Genomic DNA, 20671 nt, shown 5'->3' with positions numbered 1-20671 from the left:
GAGGGAGAGAGAATTTGTGTGTGTGTGCTCTTTTGTTTGTTTTTCTTTTGTGGTAAGCGCCACACTCCTGTGTCAAGTTAGCAAATGGGAGTTAATATGTTAGCAAAAATAAGCCAACAGCAATGGATCTGTGGAGAAGAAGGTGTGGTGCCAAGGTCCCTTTGCAGTTCAGAAAGTTCTGCTCTGAGCAGGCTGCAGCCTGGCCCTTCAGGCTTCATGCCTCATCAGCTGAATACTGAAGAGGGGTGCTGCCGAAGTGTGTCTTCCTGCTTGATTTTGTCTAGAAATGCAGTTCATGGGTGCCAGTACTGCTCAACAGCATGAGCAACAACTCAGTGGAGTCTCTCTCACTGGAGATACTCAAGAACTGTCTGTATGCAGTCCTGTGCCATGTGCTCTAGGACGGCCCTGCGTGGGCAGGAATGTTGGACCAGATGGCCCACTGTGGTCCCTTCCAACCTAACCTATTCCGTGATTCTGTAAACTGGGAGATGATCTTCAAAAAGGCATTCATAATGCAAAGATGCTGATGTGTCGCTGAACGCTTCAGTCCTAGACAGTATCAGTTTTCCTTGTTTTTTTTAAGTGAGTAGTTGAGAAAGGGCTGTCTGCTGAAAGGGTTTGTCTCCCTGCTTTGTTACTGCGAGGATGAAGGCAATGCGTATTGGTAGTGTTGGATCTCAGCTGTATCTGTGCTTTCCCTGTTGTACATGAAGAATGTGCTTACAGATCTCTCCACTTGTAAACCATTTCTAAATGGTTCATAAAACTACTTCTGTGGTTTTGTGTTGTGTTTTGTTTTTATTTTGTGGAACTGGTGTCCTTTCAAGGCTCTACTGAAAAGACACCAGGTATGTATTCTACTAAAACTGGATGGGTTTCACCTACGCTTGCTGATGGTTCTAGTGTGCCCAGTCCCTTCTTCACCTCTCTCTCCAAATCCAAAACTTCTGGTAAGGTAGTGGATAGGAAGGTAAGCTCTGAGTCCATGAGGAAAGGTCATAGATGGTTCAAGAATCTCGCTTCTTTACGTACCTGGATGTAGCTTCAATCAGTAGTACTGTTTACTTCTCCAGAACTCTCAGTGGCTCCGCGTTACAACTACTCTGAAACTCCTCTCGAAGAACATACTTTTATTGTCTGTATTTGCCCATAATTTTACACAGTATCTTGCCCTGCTTTCTCCTGCCATTAGTTTAGGCTTTTTTTTTAAATGCTCTCTTTGCAATTCAAGTTATGACATGTACATTGGTTATGAGAATGTTTAAGACAATTTTAATGAAACATCTTATTTCCTCCTCTGTTATTCCAGATCAAAAATATGTAATTTCTTCTCCCTACCTTGAAAACTTAAAAAGTTAAATAAGAAACATGTTTGTTAAGTATAGCTTTTATAAATCTAGTAACAATGCATGGCCATCTTCTTATTTTAAAAGCTTCGTAATTCAATAGAAGATGTTTTCTAGAAATAATAAAAATCTTTTAGGACATTTATTTTTTTTAATTAATTTTTACATGTCTTTGCAGATGTATTTGTCAGGCCTTACATCAGAAGATCTCTGTTTTGGTCACTCACCAGTTGCAATATCTCCGTGCTGCAAATCAGATTCTAATTTTAAAAGATGTAAGTGATTTCAGTGTCTGTACTTATACTTTAAAATTATCCTTTTTCATCTAAGAATTTTTAGTCAGATCTTTATTTTTAGTTTGTAAATATATTTTCTGTCTAATGACTCGATACGTTTTTAAAGTTTTATAGTTATTAATGAAATAGGTTGATTTTTCTTGGAATATCTTCCCTGAAAAATCTATTTTGGAATTTTATCGTGCATAACAATATTCTGACATACTGATTTTTATGTGAATTAAGAACTCTTATTTCTTCAAACATTTTGTCTGGTTTTGAAATAGAGTTTTAAATTTCCTTTGCTTCAAGTTTAATATACTGTGAGGGAATTTTGAGACTGTGTTAATGCTTTGCTTTTATTCTTGTTTCTTACACTTACGTGTGAATTAAGAAGTACGTTAATTTTGCAACAAATTCATTTTTAAATTAAGGCTGAGAAATGGTCCCAGATGCCTTTAAGAATGAGCGGGTCTTCATTGTAATAGTTCTTTCCAAACTTTGTTGTACTAGATATTCAGAGGTAGAGGGGAAATGGAAGAACTGCAGTTTGGTTTTTTTTTCACTTTCTTTTTAAAGGTTGGTAGTGAAATATATGAAATTACTTTTGATGCATTACAAAGGTGCAGTAAAGGACACTACCATCTTTTTCCTCCCATTGAGATCTCTTTAAAAGTTATAGTAGCTCTTTAGAAATGAGTTTGTCATAGAGCTGTAAGCAGTGTGGAAATGATCTGTTGCACCTTGTAGGACTCTGCGAGGACCAGGAAATGAAGGTGTTTACCCCTAGACTGGAGTAATATAAAAAGACTGATGGTTATGTATGTAGTGCAATAGATTGACCTAAAGCTGCATGGCTTGGCTGTCATCCACAGCTTCTTCAAGGAGGTGATTCTCCCCTGGCTGCAACTGGAGATTTTGTCATGCTGTTTGTGTGCTCCTTGGCCTGGTTAGCTGCCAGGAGGGGACTGGTTAGAGCATAAAGAGCTTCTAAGTGAGAAATCAACAGAGCTTTCAGCTCAGTTACTGCAGTAGAACGTATTCTCAGCAACTGCAGAACCCCAGAGACAGCAAGGACAGATAGGAAAAATTGTCCTTTACAGAAAGTGTATAATGAAGATAATCAAAGTTTATATTAATTATAGGGTAAAATGGTGGGGAAAGGTACCTATGCAGAGTTCCTGAGATCTGGCATCGACTTTGCTTCCCTTTTGAAAAAAGATGAGGAGATAGAACCTCCGTCGGTTCCAGGAACCCCCAACCTGAAGTCTTCCCGGAACCGAACCTTCTCGGAGTCCTCAGTCTGGTCCCAGGATTCATCTGTGCACTCACAGAAAGATGGAGCAGTGGAACAACCACCTGTGAGTACTCAAAGGATAGATGTGTCTCAACTCTTGTCTGGCTGGTTTTTAACTTAAATTTTGATATGGGCTTTCCCTGCAGCATTGGAATATCAGGGATTATTGAATTGCATTATCAGGTGAGAGCTCACCGACAGCGGACCTGCCTAGCTGTGCTTGACTGGCAGCCCACAGCTCTGCGCCGTTCTGTTCAAACCCAGCAGAGTCAGTTTGTGCAGTTCATCAGCTCTGCTGGATGCCAGAAGCATTCACTCTTGGTGTCCAAAGACACCACACTGGGCTTCCTTCAGCCTGTCCTCTGACAGCGGTGCTTTAAAGGGCCGGTCCCACTGTATTTGGTGGGTTCTATGTGTTGGTGCAGTGTTGAACTGAAATTAACACTTCTTTGAAATCCTGAGTTCTGAAAAGTGCATGCAGAAGCCTTACCTTTATGCAAAGACTATATTTGCATGGCTGGCATTAATGTATGCATAAACATGCCCACATGATCTTGAGCTGGCCCTGAGGGGGTAACCCTGGGACACCACTGCCTTGCTCTCCCCAACCCTTTTGTTGGTGAAAACAGAAGGTGCCAGTATGACTTCCAGGTGACTTGTTATCTTTTGGGTCTGCACAGTGCAAAACCAGCCCTAAAATTTCTGTACCAGAGGTGGCCTTCTGCTCGTGTGTTTGCATTCACATAGAACAGTGCAGGATCCCTGTAACACTTCTAGGCTTGGGTTAGCACTGCATCCATGGAACAAGTAATCCCTGTATGTCTGTGATGATTGTCACTTTTATGCTATGGGTATATATTATTTCTTCTCTATAATGAAAAGTGATGAGATTTAAAAAAAAAAAAACAAAAAAAAGCTACAGACTTTTTCATATTTTTTGAGGAATAGTTTTATGCTCAAAAGCATTAAACTTACCTGATATTAATGTCCCAGTGGCAACTTCTCTCTTAAATTCTCTTAAATTTGCAAAGTTGTGCCAGACTTTTTAACAACTTTAGAACTGTTGGGTGTGGGTGGAGGAAGGTGGGAAGGGGGAGTGCGTGGAGATACAAAAAAAAGACCAAGATAGGCTTCTCACCTTATATGGGCAGGTAGGTGGGATTTCTCTTTTCACATCTGAGTCAGGTCTGTTGATTCCACTGCTCATTGTTCCCCATCCATTGTTCGCTTAGTATGATTTCTCATTTGCTATTTCACTTGTTTTCCCTATTAACAGATGCTTTATTGGTACACAGAGACCCCTGGTGGCCTAGTGGTTAGCGTGCAGGACTTTCACTGCTGCGACCACGGGTTCAAATCCCGGTCTCCTGGCCTGATGGAGGTCGTTAGCCCTGTGTGGCCATCCATCTATGAGAAGGACACTCTAAACAAACCTACGTCCTGAGGACCTCACTGCCATTGTCCAAGCTTGCTTGGCCCCGGCAGATGAACCTTAGGATTAAAGGGTGGGCTCAGTTCAGCGCAGGCTGTGTCTCACCTAAAAAATCCATTGCGCAGGCTGGAAAGGTAAAAGACCTTTCCCCAAATCTTCGTTCGCGAAGATGGGCCATTATTATTGGTACACACAAGGAGATTATTAGAACTTCATGGGTAATTTTTAAGTCCTGGCATATGTTGATTGATCTTGGTACATACTTGCAGAAGAGTATTTGCTTTAAATACTCTTCTGGAAAGGAAAGGTTGCACATGCGTTCTGAAAACAGAATCTTCCCCAAGTAAAGGCCTTAGTTTCTGGAGCTGTTTGAGTGAAGGTAGTGTATAAGAAAAAACTGGTTTAGCGATCAGAATACGTATTTCTGGCTATATATGAAGCTTTGTTATATTTGGTGATGCAGTGCCAAATAAAATCCTCACAGTACTGCTTTGCAGAACAGATTTTTCAGTATTACTGCACTGAGACTAATTTTTTTTTGTTGAAGCTGCAGTTCAGTATTTAAAGTTTTAGTGCATAATCACTTTATCTTATTGTTTAATTGTTTGATAATTCTAAACCATGACTTTCAAGTGGCTTAGTCTGAATCTGTAACTGCAATGTTGATGGGTTTTATTCTGTGGGGTTTTTTTTTTCAGGGTGAAAATACAGTGGCTGCAGTGCCAGAGGAGAGTCGCCATGAGGGAAAAATTAGCTTTAAAATTTACAGAAAATATTTCACTGCAGGAGCAAACTACTTTGTGATTTTTATACTTATAGTACTCAATATTCTGGCACAGGTAAGTTGCTGGGAGCCACAAATAATATTAAATGTATTTTGGGTTTGCCTTTTTCCCCTCCTTTTTTTTCTTTAATTTTCTTTTTGACATAATGTATATTTTTTACTGTGATGTTTCATTTAAAATGTTTGGGAGTGTTGTGTTCTTTAATAATTTTGTAGTGTACTCAGTCAAATTTAATATGTGTCAGCATGGAATATTGGTACAGCATTGAGAAGTCTTGCACTGATCCTTACTTCAACAATTTTAATATTTCAATAAAATAATGATTTTGATGGCAACATGGCACAGAAATTATAAGCCAGTCTGATTTTTTGAAGCAGAGAAGAAAATAGTAAGGTGTATAAAACAGTGTTCAACAAACCTGAACAGTCATTATCTTTCCAGTTGAGGATGGTAAAGAGGTTTATTGGGTATGGGAGTACAGAGTCCGACAGAAGTGTTCAAAGAACAACTTGTCTGCTGGTAACTGCAGGTTATGAGAAGAGCTAGAATGAAGGTCACTGTTTAGCAAACTAAGAAAGTGAGGAAGAGGATAGGCAAATATTTTGTGTAACGCAGACTGGAAAATGTATGTAAAAGAATTTTTAAACAAGGAAAACTATTTTGATACTTACTGAAAGAAATGGTGAGTTGAGGAAGCTGCGTGAAGATACCTTATTGCCTTTTTCTTTGTTTCCTACTGAGAAAAGCTCAAATTCATTTCATGGAAATGATTTGGCTGGGTTGTAAGAAAAAAGTATATATTTTAACATGTTACTTAATTTTTACTTGTCCTTGATTTGAGTCTGTTGGAAAGATAGCAAAACAAGATCATATCTCTGTAGAAGAACACCCACAACTTCAAATCCACGTGAACAGGGGTGTATGTTGAGATAAATAACCCTTTTACAAGTTTGTAGTCACCTCTTGTCAGAAAAGGAAGGTGGCAGTAGGAGTTTTTCCCTCCCTCTTCTCTCTCATCCTCCTTCAACCCTGTTTCTGGTCATTATCTCCTGTAAACACAAATTTCTGGGCTGGTGACATCAGAAAGTTTGTTAATCAAAAAGCATTTTCGAATATCTCTAGTAGCAAATTTAGGAACTGAAAAAATGAGTTCTTTAATGTGCAATTAACATACATGAGGAAGAGCTACTATATTTTGTTTGCTAAAGTATATTGCTTTCCTTTAGTTTGCTATCATGTAAGGTAATTTAAGGTAACTTCTTTCTTTGTAGAGCACCTTCTAATGTGCTTGGCAAATTGCTGCTGGTCTTGAAAGACTGGATAGCATACTTTCCTGAATATGTGATGTTTTCCCAGAGAGCTTGAAAGAATAGCAAGGAAATTTAATTTTCTAATTTTTTTTTTCATTTTGTAAGATGATTCTTGTGTTTATCTCTTTTGCTCAAGGTGGCCTATGTGCTCCAGGACTGGTGGCTTTCTTACTGGTAAGTTGATGATAATAACTGGCCAGTCATTTCTGCCAGTCAAGTGCTGTTTGTTTAATAGAAATCAGTGTTGTATAGGTTTTTCTGGTAAGAGAACCTGTTCTAGGAAACTTCAAATTACTCTTGATCTTCCTCTGCCTTCCACTTGTTCTGGGGGGAGGGGGGAATTAAACCTTTATGCTAAGTGCAGTCTGTGATTGCATCTACTCGTGATGCATGACAGCATCGGTACATGAGATCTTTTGAAGATTTTGACGGGGTCGAATCTAGAAACAACTAAACATACTTATTTGATGATGATTATCTTCTGTATGCATTTCCACAGGGCAAATCGTCAAGAAAAGCTGAATCTCACAACAAATGGAAATAATGGAACAAATGAGACGGAACATCTGGACCTTAACTTTTATTTGGGAATTTATGCAGGTATTTACACATGCATGTATGTGTGCATCTAAGAACTATTTATTGTCTGATTTATTGTAATAGAGAGTTTTGAGAGGTGCGAAGCAACGGCAGTGTGGGGAAATGTGATTTCTAGCAGCAACTGAGCAATGTCTTAACAGATTAGGAGCCTGAGTGTTGCTTCCTGATAAAAATAATTGCAGTAAATAAAGTTTAAAAATCTAAAAATCTAACAGAAAAAATTGGTTACATGCAGACTCTTAATTTGCTTTGCCTGGATTTTAGAAAATAAACTAAGAATTGAGTATTCAGAAAGTCAGTCACCGTAAGGTTGTGGCTATTGTCTGTACTAATTGAGGTAAATCTTCAGTCATTATATGGATGGGCAAGAGGCATTAGAAATGGATCTTCATTCTGTGCTGTTCTAAAACTTGGCATGGCTACATTCCTTCTGAAGTGCCATAGCAAAAGAACCAGTTTTTAAAAAGCATTCTAGGTGGGTATGCAAACCAGATTGTTAAAAAACATTTCAATGTATTTCAATAGGTAGCCATATATGCTTCTGAATATTCAGAAAAGGGTGTTGATCCTTGTATTCAGGCATCCAAACATCTTGAAATACTACTCTGAGATATAGTAAAAATTGCTACAGAAAAATCATGTACATGCTCTCAGACTCTGCTGTTTAGCACTCCTAGTGATGTATGGTTTTGTACGGGATGGTAATTTCTTGATGGAGTTGTAAATGATTGGTGTGAGCAAACAGGTGGAATGCCAGAAGGATATGCTTTGAATGTACTCAGAAACATCTCCATGGGCGAGAGAATATGTGGAGGATTTTTTGTTTGGTTTGTTTTCTGGAATCCACATGATCTAAGTGCTTGACAGAAAACACTGTGCTTGGCCTGGGAAGCAACAATTTAGGAGGCAGATAAACTGGGCTCTTATTTTCTCTGTGTAATGTCTTATTTCGTGAACTGTTCCAGTGGACTGCACAGTATGATTGAATGTGGCAAATTTGACTTTCTCTGACTATATAGTCTAAACTATATTACGGAAAATTTTATCTTTAAGGCATATTTTGTTCTAGATAGCAGAACAACAGAAAGTTCCTTTATATTGAAATGTTCAAGTGACTTACTTGCAATAGTTGAACAGACAGCATTGACTGACTTACACAAAATTGTAAGTGAAGTTGACAAAGTTATAAAAAGATAGTACATCTCATATGAAGTACATAATAATCCAACTTACCTTTTTCTATAACTTCTGAAACAGTATAAAAAAATTTAACATTTTTATTTCTGATTCCCAGTGTTTGGAAAAAGAAAAAACTCACCACGATAGTTCCTTCCTAGTCCTTGTTTTTATTATGAGACAAAGATTTGGAAGAGTAAAATTTCTGTTAATGGGAAACCCTGTTGGCCAGAACTGAGGTACCAATTCCATGCCTTTTTTATAAAGCGAATGTTCGAAGGGCGCTTGTCAACCATTTATAACGCTGCTGATGCTTTTGAGAAAGCACGCAGGATCACTCTTGAGGAGAAAAGTCAACGCAGAAAGAATCGAGCCTTGCAGAATATACCATCTAAGGAGTCTTTCTGCTGTGTCTTTTGCAACCGGACTTGCCTTTCTCGTATTGGCCTTTTTAGCCACCAACGCGCTTGCAAGAAACGTGGGTAGAGCCCTTCCCAAATCTTCGTTCGCGAAGCCTAGCCATGACAGAGGTTCTAAGCTCCTAAATAGTGAAAGCAAAAACCTTTGGCTTAAGACAGATCAGGTGAAGGACTTGAAAGTGTGTCTCATTTGTCTAAAGTATGTCTCTCCAGCCATTAGCTCTCTTAAGGTGTTTTGTTTTGTGCGGATCATGCCAACAGGTTCCAGTGGCTTCCAAACCTGAGTAACGTTGTACAGAAATATGGGGTTCCCAGGATGTGGTCCCTCTCCTCCAGTTGCTCCCACAGACTGCTCTTAGGAATGGGCTGTACCACAGCCTCCTGCTTAGTACCTTTCCTTCTCCGTTTTTGCATGACCCAGCTTTCCTGTTTCGGTACATTACTTTCAGAAAAGTTGCCTTTTACCTTTTTTTACTAGAATACAGCAGTTGGGACAAGGCAAAGAAGCTCCCATCACAGCCGTGTGCTTTTTTCTTAAAGACAGCACCTTACAGAATGTAAGCAATAAACTGCAAGCAGACAAATGAAATAGTGATACTTTTTCTTGCTCCTGGGAAGCATACAGAAGGAAGCGGAATGGAATAACTTAACCATATCACGTAGCTTAAACTTCCCTCTTTCCCACTGTTACTACAGCTGTTCTTGAATTTTGTCCAGTTTTAACCTGCCCTTAGAATAGGATATGTTTTCTTTTGATAGGGTCTAACTTCAGGGTGTCCTCAAGGCCTGAACATATGGGGTTGTGGTAGCTATGCTTATTTTCTGAAGCAGATCACCTGGAGCCTGGAAGCACTGCCAAATGTAAGGTTGACACCTTCCCTGTTCACCTTTATAATGGCCCATCTTCGCGAACGAAGATTTGGGGAAAGGTCTTTTTACCTTTCCAGCCTGCGCAATGGATTTTTTAGGTGAGACACAGCCTGCGCTGAACTGAGCCCACCCTTTAATCCTAAGGTTCATCTGCCGGGGCCAAGCAAGCTTGGACAATGGCAGTGAGGTCCTCAGGGCGTAGGTTTGTTTAGAGTGTCCTTCTCATAGATGGATGGCCACACAGGGCTAACGACCTCCATCAGGCCAGGAGACCGGGGAATCGAACCCGTGGTCGCAGCAGTGAAAGTCCTGCACGCTAACCACTAGGCCACCAGGGGTCTCTTTTTCCCAATATTCTCTCTCCTATTGGACAACATTCACTCTGCAGCTTAGCGTGAGCATTAAACTTTATACAGTGCCTTGGCTACCACAGAAGAGTGAAGCCGAAGTTCAACCCTGGATTAAAAGAGAGGCTCAGCAAAACCGAATGTCGTTAAAGGGCAGGCACAAAAATCAGAGAGCTCACTGAACTCCTTATTAGTGAAAACTTGGTCTTGTCTTAGAACTGAAAAAAACCCACTCCAAAATAGTCCATAAGTGTTTATTTTTCTAACTGACTCACTAAGGCTTCGTTTCATCATCCATCTACTGCTAGAAATACTGCTCTTATAGCTGAAAAAAAACAACCATCAATTCTAGGTGAGAAATGTAATTCTAGTTGAATCACCATCTGACAGCGTTTCCCTTTCTTACTGTTGATACGAGAATCCAGGGAAAGTCTGCCTAGCCGGTGACATAACTGGTCCAAGGCTTCAGACATTTGCTGGAGCACACCAAGCCTGTTCACCTTTATTGACAGGGAATTTGGACAGCCACATTGGAGATTATGCACAGCAAACAAAGCAGCAGCAATCTCATTCTTTGTTTCCATTTTTTGCCCTGTAGCACCACTGTCTTGTAAGTGGAGTTGTGCCCAGAAGAGAGACAAACAGTCTGCAGACCAGTTCCCCGGAAGGGCTCTTTTTCACACGGCATAAAGAGTGCATATTATAAAATGTTAAAAGAAATACACATAATTTAAATGAATTGGTGTGGTTTACAAGAGGAAGAATGGCATGAGTGGTTTGGGCTGACTGGGAGTAACTCAAGGTTGTCTCTAAATAACCATGTGTATATTACTTGGTTATTACCTGCTGGCAAATGTTGAATCTTCACAGTGACCTCTGCAAGCCACAATTATACACGGCACTGTGAAATGAATTTCTTAGTAAGGCTGTTATGCAGAGGGTTTTAATACAGATTTATTTCATGGGTTAACAGACATTTCCTATATTTCTATAAAGTACCAATTCTTTTAAACCAAAAAAGAGAAATTGATTAAACTGATTCTATGATAGTAACTGAAGCTAGTGACAAGTATATCTATGTTCTGCATTCAGTCTGAGTCCCCCTAGGCTTAAGTTTGGATTCTTGCTATATGCAGAAGACAAGAGAATTTGGTTTTAGTTCAGTTTTATGTTTAAAGTTTTTTTCTTCTGAAAGATTCCTATCTTTATGTATGTTCTGTTTATGTTTTTTTTTTTATTTCAGGTTTAACAGTGGCTACAATACTATTTGGCATAATCAGAAGTCTTTTGGTGTTTCAAGTTCTTGTCAATTCTGGTCAGAATTTGCACAACAAAATGTTTCAATCCATTTTGAAAGCTCCCGTCTTGTTTTTTGACAGAAATCCTATAGGTAAGTTTAATAGTAAAAAATACCTAAATATTTGATGTATCCCTTTGATTACGGTTTCTGGACAATGACAATTTGATAGTGCTTTTGCATATTTATGGGGTTCTTTTTCTTCTCTTTAAATTTAAATTTTTACATAAACATTCTAAATTTAACAGTGTAGTCTTTTTAAATTGAAAAGTCAGACTGCTTATTGATGGTTCACCTTACTGTCTCCAAATGCAGCCTACAGAACAATGAATTATCTGTAACTTTGGTGATGTACATTGACCTGTATTTGCATTGCTGTTCTGATTCAGTTACACGAGGTATATTCACATTGAATGTGTATGCTTTTGTTTTTTGGGCATGCCTTTTGTAGGCTTTTCTTTGAAAGCTTAACCCCATGAATCATTTGCCCTTTTAAAAAATAATTTTAAACATGAGTGGTAATGCATAGTTTTGAGAAACTGCCTAGCTTACTGTCCTTCCAGAATGCACAAAAGGGTAAATAAAGTATGCGATTTAAAACTATAATCTAGATCCTTATGTTCTTCAGCAGAAATGAGAGAGAAGCTGGAGCAGAGCGAAGAGAGTTGGAAGTGGTACTGATTGATCTAGCCACTGGTTTCTCTCTTACATGAGAAACAGAAACCTGATAGTCTTGAGTCCCTTGCAAAAAAAGGACATAGGCTTGTTCTCATAGCTCCAGGAGGCATTTGATGATTGTAAGGATATATAGGGATAGCTTTATTGTTTCAGAGAAATTTGTAATATTTTCAGGAAAAAAATATTGACGTGGGGAAAAGGTTCATGACAATGATATGATGAATGAAATAAGTACAGTTTAATCTTAAAAAGCCCTACAACTGCGGAAGTTTAAGGCTGTGTTACATGGCCTACTAGCACTGGGAGTCTGTGGCAATGTAAATTCAAGGCCACTGCAAAGGATTAGAAAGGAAACCATAAGCTCAAGTGACAGGTTAGTGGAGAGCTAGTGAGAGCCCGTACATCAGAAGAAATCATAGTGCTGATGTGGGCTCTTGTCAGACAGACAAGGATTTTCCTCTTCTCTCTCTCGTGTGTATGTGTGCAGCATATGCGGTAACTGTATTTTTGAGGGAATAGTCATCATATAAGAATGCCCATAAACCTGGCTTATCATAACAAAGTAAAAACTACAGAGTAAACATCAGCAACAACGTAGAGTAATACCAGTTTGCTTTATAACATACTGTGAAGCTCAAATTAGCAGTGCATTGTAAAACTGACATTCATAAAACCTGCCTATTGCTGGTATTTCACACACTGTTGTGACTTACAGATGTGTGTTTCTATAAATCAGCAGATATTTTATAATAGAAGATTAACTTCAGGGTACGTATATTTCTTTCCCTTCATCGTTCTTTTGGTCATGGTTGCATGTGAAGGTTCTGATGTATACATCTTCTGAAAAAGAAAAAAATAAAAGGGAAAAGATGACGTGAGACAGTGCTCTTGTTCAGAACTGCAGCACATAGCGATTCTGAAATCCTGTTTGTAACATCTGTATTTCATTGTCTGATTTATATGGGTTTTTTACTATGTATTTATCTTTTAGAACTTCACATGCTATTTTTTGCATTGAGGCGAGATGTATTTTTTGTGGTTTTTCCCATCTTTTTTAATATGCCTGACTATGAAAGACATACTAAAAAGAAATTGAAATAATTAAATGCTCCTTTTTCTAGGTTTGTGTTTGTAATAGTCAAGCCAAACTATTAGTTATCACATCCCATATTAGCAATGCTGATATTGCAATGTCAGATCTGTCATTTAAGCATCCAGCATGTTCTCAGTATTTGTGTGAGGTCTCAAAGACCTTAGCAAAAGCAATTGCTGAACTGATTTTGCTGTTTTATTTATCAGAAAATAATCAGCAATTAAAAAATGCCATGGCTAGTATTTTGAACACACGGTGATCTGTGTTCCAAAGTCGAGGAAGGAAACTTTAATAAATATATATCTCAAGCTCTTGGTAGTTCTTATTGGGGAAACATAGTAATGAGCAGCATCAGGGAGTCGACATTACGAAATGGAAATATGTGGTGAATCATGACATGTCTGTCAGCTCCCAACAGTGTAGATCCAATCAGTCTTGGTGAATAAATGAGATGATTTATTTCTAAAAAAATTATATTTTCTGAAGCAGTTTAGGCATGAGCCCAAGATCTCTCTTTACAGATTGCATTAGCAGTATATAGGGAGGGGAAGGTTGTAAAGGGAATAGTTACCCAGATGATAGAAGAATTTCAGTGTATTTTTGGAACCTGGATTACATAGCAGAGAGAGAAGAGGAATATTAGGACCCCTCTCCTTTCTCCCTTCCCACCCCAAAATATTTGTGTGTACACAGATTTCACGTTTCTGTAATTTGGCATAGGTCTAAAAATAGTTAAACATTACTGCATGTTTTGCATCAGAAGAACCTTATTAATAAATGACTGTCAATTTCTTTCTTTCTTAAACATTTAACCTAACCCTATTGAGCTGATAATCCTAAGTGACTAAAGTGTATTGTCTTACCCAGCATTCAGAAAAAATTACCAGATATTTCTCACTGAAATTCAGATTTATCAGCAGATATCTATACAGCATCAGCTATAGTGAAAAACAGCTAAAGCTATAGTAAAAGGTTGATGGGTAGTTTGAGATTAAGTGTTAGTATTTTGGGCTTTATCACATCTGACTCATCTGCATTTGCTGACAGAACTTATTTTTTTTGAGTGTAGAATCTGGCTCTCACAACTTGTTTGCTCTTCTGTCCATATCCCAGTAAGGGAGTGGCATGCATGTCAAAGTATCTGTAAGGTAGGAAGATGTGAACGTTTTCTATTTCATAGTGAATGCTTTATAGATTCCTCTTCACATGTCACTTGAAGGAATAAAGGGGTTGATTTCTGTGCATGTCTAGCACAAGAGGGCAGCATGATCTGTTTTATCCCAGTTGAGCATTACAATGGCTTGTTAGAAGGATAACAAAATTCATCTGTTACGTTCTTGGAGATGATATTCGAGGAGTGAATTTTCAACCTCTCTGCTGAGCAACAGTAATGTAGTTCAATTCAGTTGTCTTTATTATTTGCAAGTATAGTATTTTCTTCTGATGTTTCACCCGATAAGCTTTTCAACTTCATGTAGTGCTGAGTTCAGGAACTTCTTTGGTTTTTGGAATTAGTGGCCAAAAGTCAGATAGCCCTGTAGAGTTGGATGAGTCCCGTCAGGGAGACCTTCTTCAGCCATTAATCAGGGAGACCTTTTCAGCCATTATTCCTTTTAATTTCTTTTTCAAGATGTTTGTAAAATTTCAAAACGAATTTGTTACAAAGCTAAGTAAAAGCGGCCAGGACTTCAACAGCAATGAATCAATTTGGGACTTCCCTCTTTTGAAATTAGTTTTTTATTGATAGTTTAGGAGATCCTAGTTTTGACAAGCTTCAGGATTTGATTCAAGATTACTTACTTAGCTTGTAAATGAATTGTTCTTTTCTGGGATTTAGGGACAGAGATTAGAGAAGGGATGCTAATGCATAATTGCATCACTTTCAGTAGTGGTAATTTTAGTGGAGATTGTGTGTAATTTTGAATTGCATTGAGTTTAGGAAGCTGAAACCTACTGTTATTTTGCTGATGGGTGCTGTAAGAAATAATGAATGATATGCATTAATTTGTTCAGATAAAATAGGAATCTCTTCCCCTTCCAGAGATCTGTCTAAAATTTAAATTGAACCAGAATCACTACACAAATACATATGAAAATACAGCTTTTTTTTTTTTTTTAAGTTGTATCACTCCAAACTCTTGGTTCTGACAGGAAAAAGAAATATTTTGTCAGACTTTACAGCATTTCTGGCCTTCTTAGAAACGAGAAGCATTGAATTGTGTGATGGTTGTCCTCCACCTGTTAAATTAACAGATTTTCCCCCTCCCCCCTCCCCCCCAAATGCTTTGTGGAAGCTTTAAATAAGCACTGATCCCTTTGGGTGCGTACCTAGACTTTGAGATTTGACCAGGTTATAAAGAGAAATGTTCTTTTTTGGTTTTGGCAGTCAAAAATGACATTCTGAACTGATAGCTAATAGCAGCACATAAAAGCAAACTCCAAATATAAAAAGATAAAAACGTGAAAGAAAGCTGTTGTTATAATGAAGAGTTTGTTTTTCTTTAAGGCACAAGGATTTTAATTATGGTAATCATAAATCAAGTGTTGAAACATCTATAATTTGACAGAGAAAGTTTCTTTATAGGATTAAAAGCATGTTCATCAATGCGCAAGTGCCTGTCTGCATTTTATCTGGCAGAAGTGTCAAATGGGCAATGTTGTTAAAGTGTTTCAACCATATAATGTTTGCAACGAATATGATATTTCAGCAGTCTGAAAATTACAATGCTGATAATGAGGTTGTTAAATTATACTTTATCAGTTGGATAGTGAAACTGTGCTAGTTAGCCTACATTAATGTATGCTTGTTCACACAAGTGATTCTGCTGAACAAGTAGCATGTTTAAACAAGAAATACTGGTCTTAAACTGTGTGATTTACAGTAGGTGGTGTTTTGGCATATCATGCAGTTAACAAGGCAAAGCTTCATGTTAAGATATTTCGTTTGTAGTCTCATTCGTCACTGATATAAATATTCAGTAGCAATGCCAGGAAATGTATTGTATTCCTATTTGACTCAATGACTCAATTACTTTTTTTTTTTTTTTGGAAACAAGATCTGTGCTATCTTTCTGATGCAGTTTTCAGATATATCCTTGTGGTCAAGATGAATTCTACAGGATTGTGAAAAACTACACCAGCTCTTTTGACAGCTTTCATGTTCTCTTAAGCTAATACAAAAAAATACATTGTCCTTAAAGCAGCAGAGGCTTTGTTTTTGACTCTCCGTGCCAAGCGCTAAGGCACGTTCACATATGCGCAGGTTTGTTAGTTTATGTTGAAAAGAAGTCCCTGTAGGACAGCCTTTTGTTGTAAAATAAAAACACAGATTCTCTCTTCTGTGTTGGTAATCACTTGCATTTGTTGTTATTAAGATGGCAACACAATGGGTTCCATCAATCATCAAGATCCTTAACAATCACACAATGTTGTAAATATTATGTTTGGGTGTTTGAGTGGAACAGCTCGTCACTGAAGTAGGTGTGGTAATTAAAACCTGTTAGGTTGCTACATGTGTTAAAGAAAAACCCTTTAATGTTTTTTTCATATAACAATGGTGATATGTACTTTGAATCTTATCAGGGTGTGATTATTAAATGATATTTTGTGGGAGTTGCTCATTTACTGTTAGTATTATCATGGCTTTGTTAGGAGTTTAAATAGCCTTATGCTTCCATGTGTTTTATCACCATTATGATTCTGTCAGGAGTCTTATAAAGTTGATTGCTATAGGAGTAGTCTTTAAAGTTAGTAAATAGCACTCCGGAGTTATGTTTACATTTATTATCTATTAGCATAATTCAACTCTATCTTATTCTTTTCTGCAACAATAATTGAATGAAACTTGGCCGTAAACTGATGAGACAAGCCCATTACATTTTCAGTTCACCGAGTCAGTGCTTGCCCTATTTATGCTTAATATGGGAGATAAAATTAAAAGGCTTACGGAAAAGCTGTTTGTAGGAGGGGATGGGACATTATTTGATAGGGAAATAACGTGAAGCTTGTACTGACAGCCACTTCCAAGTGCAGTGTCCTGCTTTCCTGGCACGAGATTTCACGTCCCTGCATAGAGATTTTCTATCTTCTTCACATTAAGATTCCCTGGTGGGGAAAATGGCCTGCTGCGAAACTCATTTCTGACCATATGCTGACCTGCCCAGATACTGTGAAGTCTAGTGTTTTCATTCGCTAAAGCAACTACAGAGAGAGCTGCTCTCACCCTCCTCAGCTGAGCAAAAAGGAGGCATGGAATGTCGACCAAGACGGAGAAGCCTAATTAAAAATACTGGCTTTAGAAGACCATACAGAAGCTGTTCAGAGACATCCGCTTCCTGCAAGTGTAGTGGGAAAACAAAATGGAAATTTTGTTTTAGTCTTTCATAGATGGCAGGCTGTTTTGATCAGATTGTGGCAAGGAGGAAGGAAATGTTGGTTGGAGGCACTTGAAAACAGAGGGAGAGACTGCTATAATATTGATGGAAAACTGCAAGGGGCTTAAAAAGAGGGCCTAGCTGAGGTGGTAAAGCTACCAATAAGGTTTTAGAGGTAATCCAAAATGGAGTATTTTTTTGTTTTGATAATAACTATTTTAAATATATACTTTTTATTTGCTGTTTATAATCCGCTTTAAAATTGCAGGTTGCTGCTATGACTGCTGTTGGTAGTGGGGATTGGACATGCCACATGGATAGATAGAATCTCCTTTCTTGCTCTTCATGGATGCCTGTTCTGGATGGGAATTGAACATTTTTGAGAAATGAGAAAAAACTTAACCAAAACTCACTTTCATTCTACCTTGGAACAAAGCATGAGCATTTAAAAAAAAATTATTTTGGAGAAGAACAGGATAAGGATAATGAATAGCCAGGTAGTGAGACCATGTATGTGGAACGTGGGGAAGGCAGGCCAGATCTTCTCCCTCTCTGATATAATACGGGCCTTGAACGTGTCGCTCCCCCATCCCAGGAGAAAGCCATGCACATCAGGCTTTTGGCTCTCCTGGGCTTTTTGCTGTGCCATAACCTTTCATGGCTATCTCTTACGGACACACAGACACAATGAGACGGCTGTGGTGTTTGCAGAGAAACCAGCTTGTTTTGGTGGGATATTTGTGTTTTGTTGGGTTTTTTTTTTTGTCTGAGTAGCCAGAAATTATAATAAATACTATCACAGTGCAAACTCATTTCATCAGCACTATTCTGCTTTATACTGCACAGAATTCTTTCTCCCAGATGATCCCAGGTAATCTGCACTGCAGCATGTGGGTGAATTAGTTACTTGGGGTTTGGTTATTTTTTTTCAGATTGCCAGCATCTTGCAGATTATGCAACAAGTGAAGATTAGTTTGTGCCTGTGGTGATCTTGTAGAGTGTTTGGAACAAAAGGCACTTGTCCATCCAAAATTAAAATTTTAGTGTGGAAAAGAATGGATGTTATATGTGAGTCTGCTGGCTTTGGCAATCCAGAATAAAACCCAAAGAACAGAAATAACAGTGGAAGCAGAGGTATTGAATCGAACTCGACGTCAGTGTGCTGTTCAGTTTAAAAAATACAAATTTGATAGAGTTCATTACTTAAGTTATTTACTAAAGTACAATACAGAATTAGTTGCTTGCTTCCACCCTGCTTTCCACAGATATTATTTTTTTTCTTTGTCAAAATCATTAGTACTTTGTCAGAGGCTTTTTGTTATGTATTCAGGTTAACACATATGCAGGACCTCCTTCAGATTTTGATTTTTGATGTCATTTTATGGAAGATAATGTTATATTTGGAGGAGGCAACATTATGACAAGCTGTATATGTTGACAGCTACCAGTCTTACGAAAGCTTTTCAAAGTGTTTTAAAATAGCATCTAGCATATGAAGAACATTTTTTTGTTTGTTTTATTAGTTTCTGAACAGTAGTCCTGTAAGTAGAGTGCCAGTATGTAATGGACATTAAATGACTCCTTGTGACAATACCAGCCTTGAGGTAGGTACCTTGAAACTGGAAACTGCAGGTTAATGGGGGTTTGTTTTAATGTCCATTTAAATTTGGGCTCTTGTTGAGCATTTTTCTGGGTGATTCTTATTTGCACGTTTTGTTGCCCATACTTTTTGATTTCGGCTTGAATAGAATAGTTAGTTGTTACGATCCCAGAAGGAGGCTGTGGAGTGAGGAGATTTATGAGAAGTCTGGAGAAGGTGGGACTGCTTTAGCTGTTACTCACCTAATGTTGGGTAGGAAATTGTATTCACAGAGCCAGCGTGCAAAGCAAGCTGTCTGTCTACTGTGTGGCAGAAAGGTGTCAAAGTCTTAATTCTCAGCTGTTTGGTTCAGAGTAGGCCTTTTTTGCTCAGGAGATGATTTTGCTTTTGTGTTGGACTTTTCAGTGTTAGAGAAGACTAACAAATGACTGTTGCCCTGTTTGTCTTCTAGTTGTAGGATCCCCTCATCCTTCCTCATTGGCCAGTTAAAAAAAAAAAAAAAGATTATAGAGGTCACTAATATTTCTCGAACTTGAGCTTTTATCGTGTGCTACTTGTGCAACATTTATGATATTAGTAAACTCAGAGGAAATTTAAACTCCTCATAAGTTCATGAGGTTTTTCTGTCCACTGGCACGGTCCTTGCCAGTTTTCATCTGCTGCATATCTGAATTCATCCTCTGTTTTCTGTGTCTGGTAATGCATCGACTGTGTACCTGACTTCATCCTCTGCTTTCTGTGTCTGGGAATGCTGCTTTTCCATCCCTCCCACCCCCTTTACACTGTCTTCTGTGAATGTCCTGCCCTCTTTCAAGCATAGATCTTCACTAACCTGAGTTAGTGTTGGGGCAGAGAGACTGCAGAATAATCTGAGAGTGCTTGGAAATTGGAGAAGGTGAAGATTTGGAACATGGGCATTCTTGCTGGCAATTATATGGAGGATATTATATGGAGGGCAATTATATGGAGGATAGATGGCCTAACTCTTCTTTTCCTTGGTATTCTTTTTATCAGATGTGATGAGATCTCTCTGTGTGTGTGGTAAACCTCTTTTTTTCTTAATGAGGTTATTGTCTGTTTAATATGCAAATGATGCAATGCAGAATATTGCTAATTCATGTGTAGGCAAGAAAAACCCCTCTGCTTTGTGGTAAGCTTCCCTTCATTGGGAATACATATTCCTTTGTCCCTGTGTGTATTCATTTCTCTGCATAATTTCATGTTCATGTGTTTGAATGTTCACAACCCAAAATAAATTCACTTGAGTCTAAATTTTAGGCAAAAATCCTACATGTGTTCCTAAGATGTCATAATAAATTTCTCATATAGGAATAGTGTTCCTGCCCCATCCTTTCTAGGACATGCCCAGAGGACAGTAAGTGATTAGATGCCAGGGGCATTTGCTCAGTAGTTTTTTTTCTTTTCCCCCCCTCCTTTTCAATATGAACAGTTAAAGCTGTAAACTTTACAGTATCTCATTCATCTCTTCTTCCAGAGCACTTATTTTTTGTTTAGAATCTGTCATGCTGATCTTTAGAGAAAAGGTGGTGTCTGTCTTCAGTTAGAGAGATTTGGTTTAGAATGTTAAATGTTTTATGTACAGCAGTCTTCTCATTACATGGGATAATGAACAGTTTCAGAAGTACTGTTGCTGTCTATCACTAGTGTTTGCCTTTTCTTCCCTCTCAGGGAAATAGGGGAATATATCCTTAATACTGGGCAACTTAGTGAAGAACCTTCTATTTTTGGTATGACCTGTAAATATGAGTA

General features: G+C 38.2%; 1 protein-coding gene across 8 annotated transcripts in view; it reads left to right on the top strand.

Moving 5' to 3' along the window:
- The window catches only part of ABCC4 (ATP binding cassette subfamily C member 4), a 148077-nt gene that overhangs the window by 46450 nt on the left and 80956 nt on the right, over positions 1 to 20671 (top strand). For all 8 annotated transcript variants that reach the window (XM_027674632.1, XM_027674633.1, XM_027674635.1 and 5 more), the window contains 6 exons: positions 1528 to 1624; positions 2770 to 2985; positions 5052 to 5192; positions 6585 to 6622; positions 6948 to 7048; positions 11104 to 11250. In XM_027674632.1, the coding sequence (XP_027530433.1) occupies positions 1528 to 1624; positions 2770 to 2985; positions 5052 to 5192; positions 6585 to 6622; positions 6948 to 7048; positions 11104 to 11250 (740 nt within the window). The remainder of the gene's footprint in view (positions 1 to 1527; positions 1625 to 2769; positions 2986 to 5051; positions 5193 to 6584; positions 6623 to 6947; positions 7049 to 11103; positions 11251 to 20671) is intronic.

The sequence above is a fragment of the Neopelma chrysocephalum genome, unplaced genomic scaffold, assembly GCF_003984885.1.
Source record: "Neopelma chrysocephalum unplaced genomic scaffold, ASM398488v2 Primary Assembly neopelma1_25, whole genome shotgun sequence".
Lineage (NCBI taxonomy): Eukaryota > Metazoa > Chordata > Aves > Passeriformes > Pipridae > Neopelma > Neopelma chrysocephalum.
Note: the sequence above shows the minus strand (reverse complement) of the source record. Positions and strands in the feature narration are given on the sequence as shown.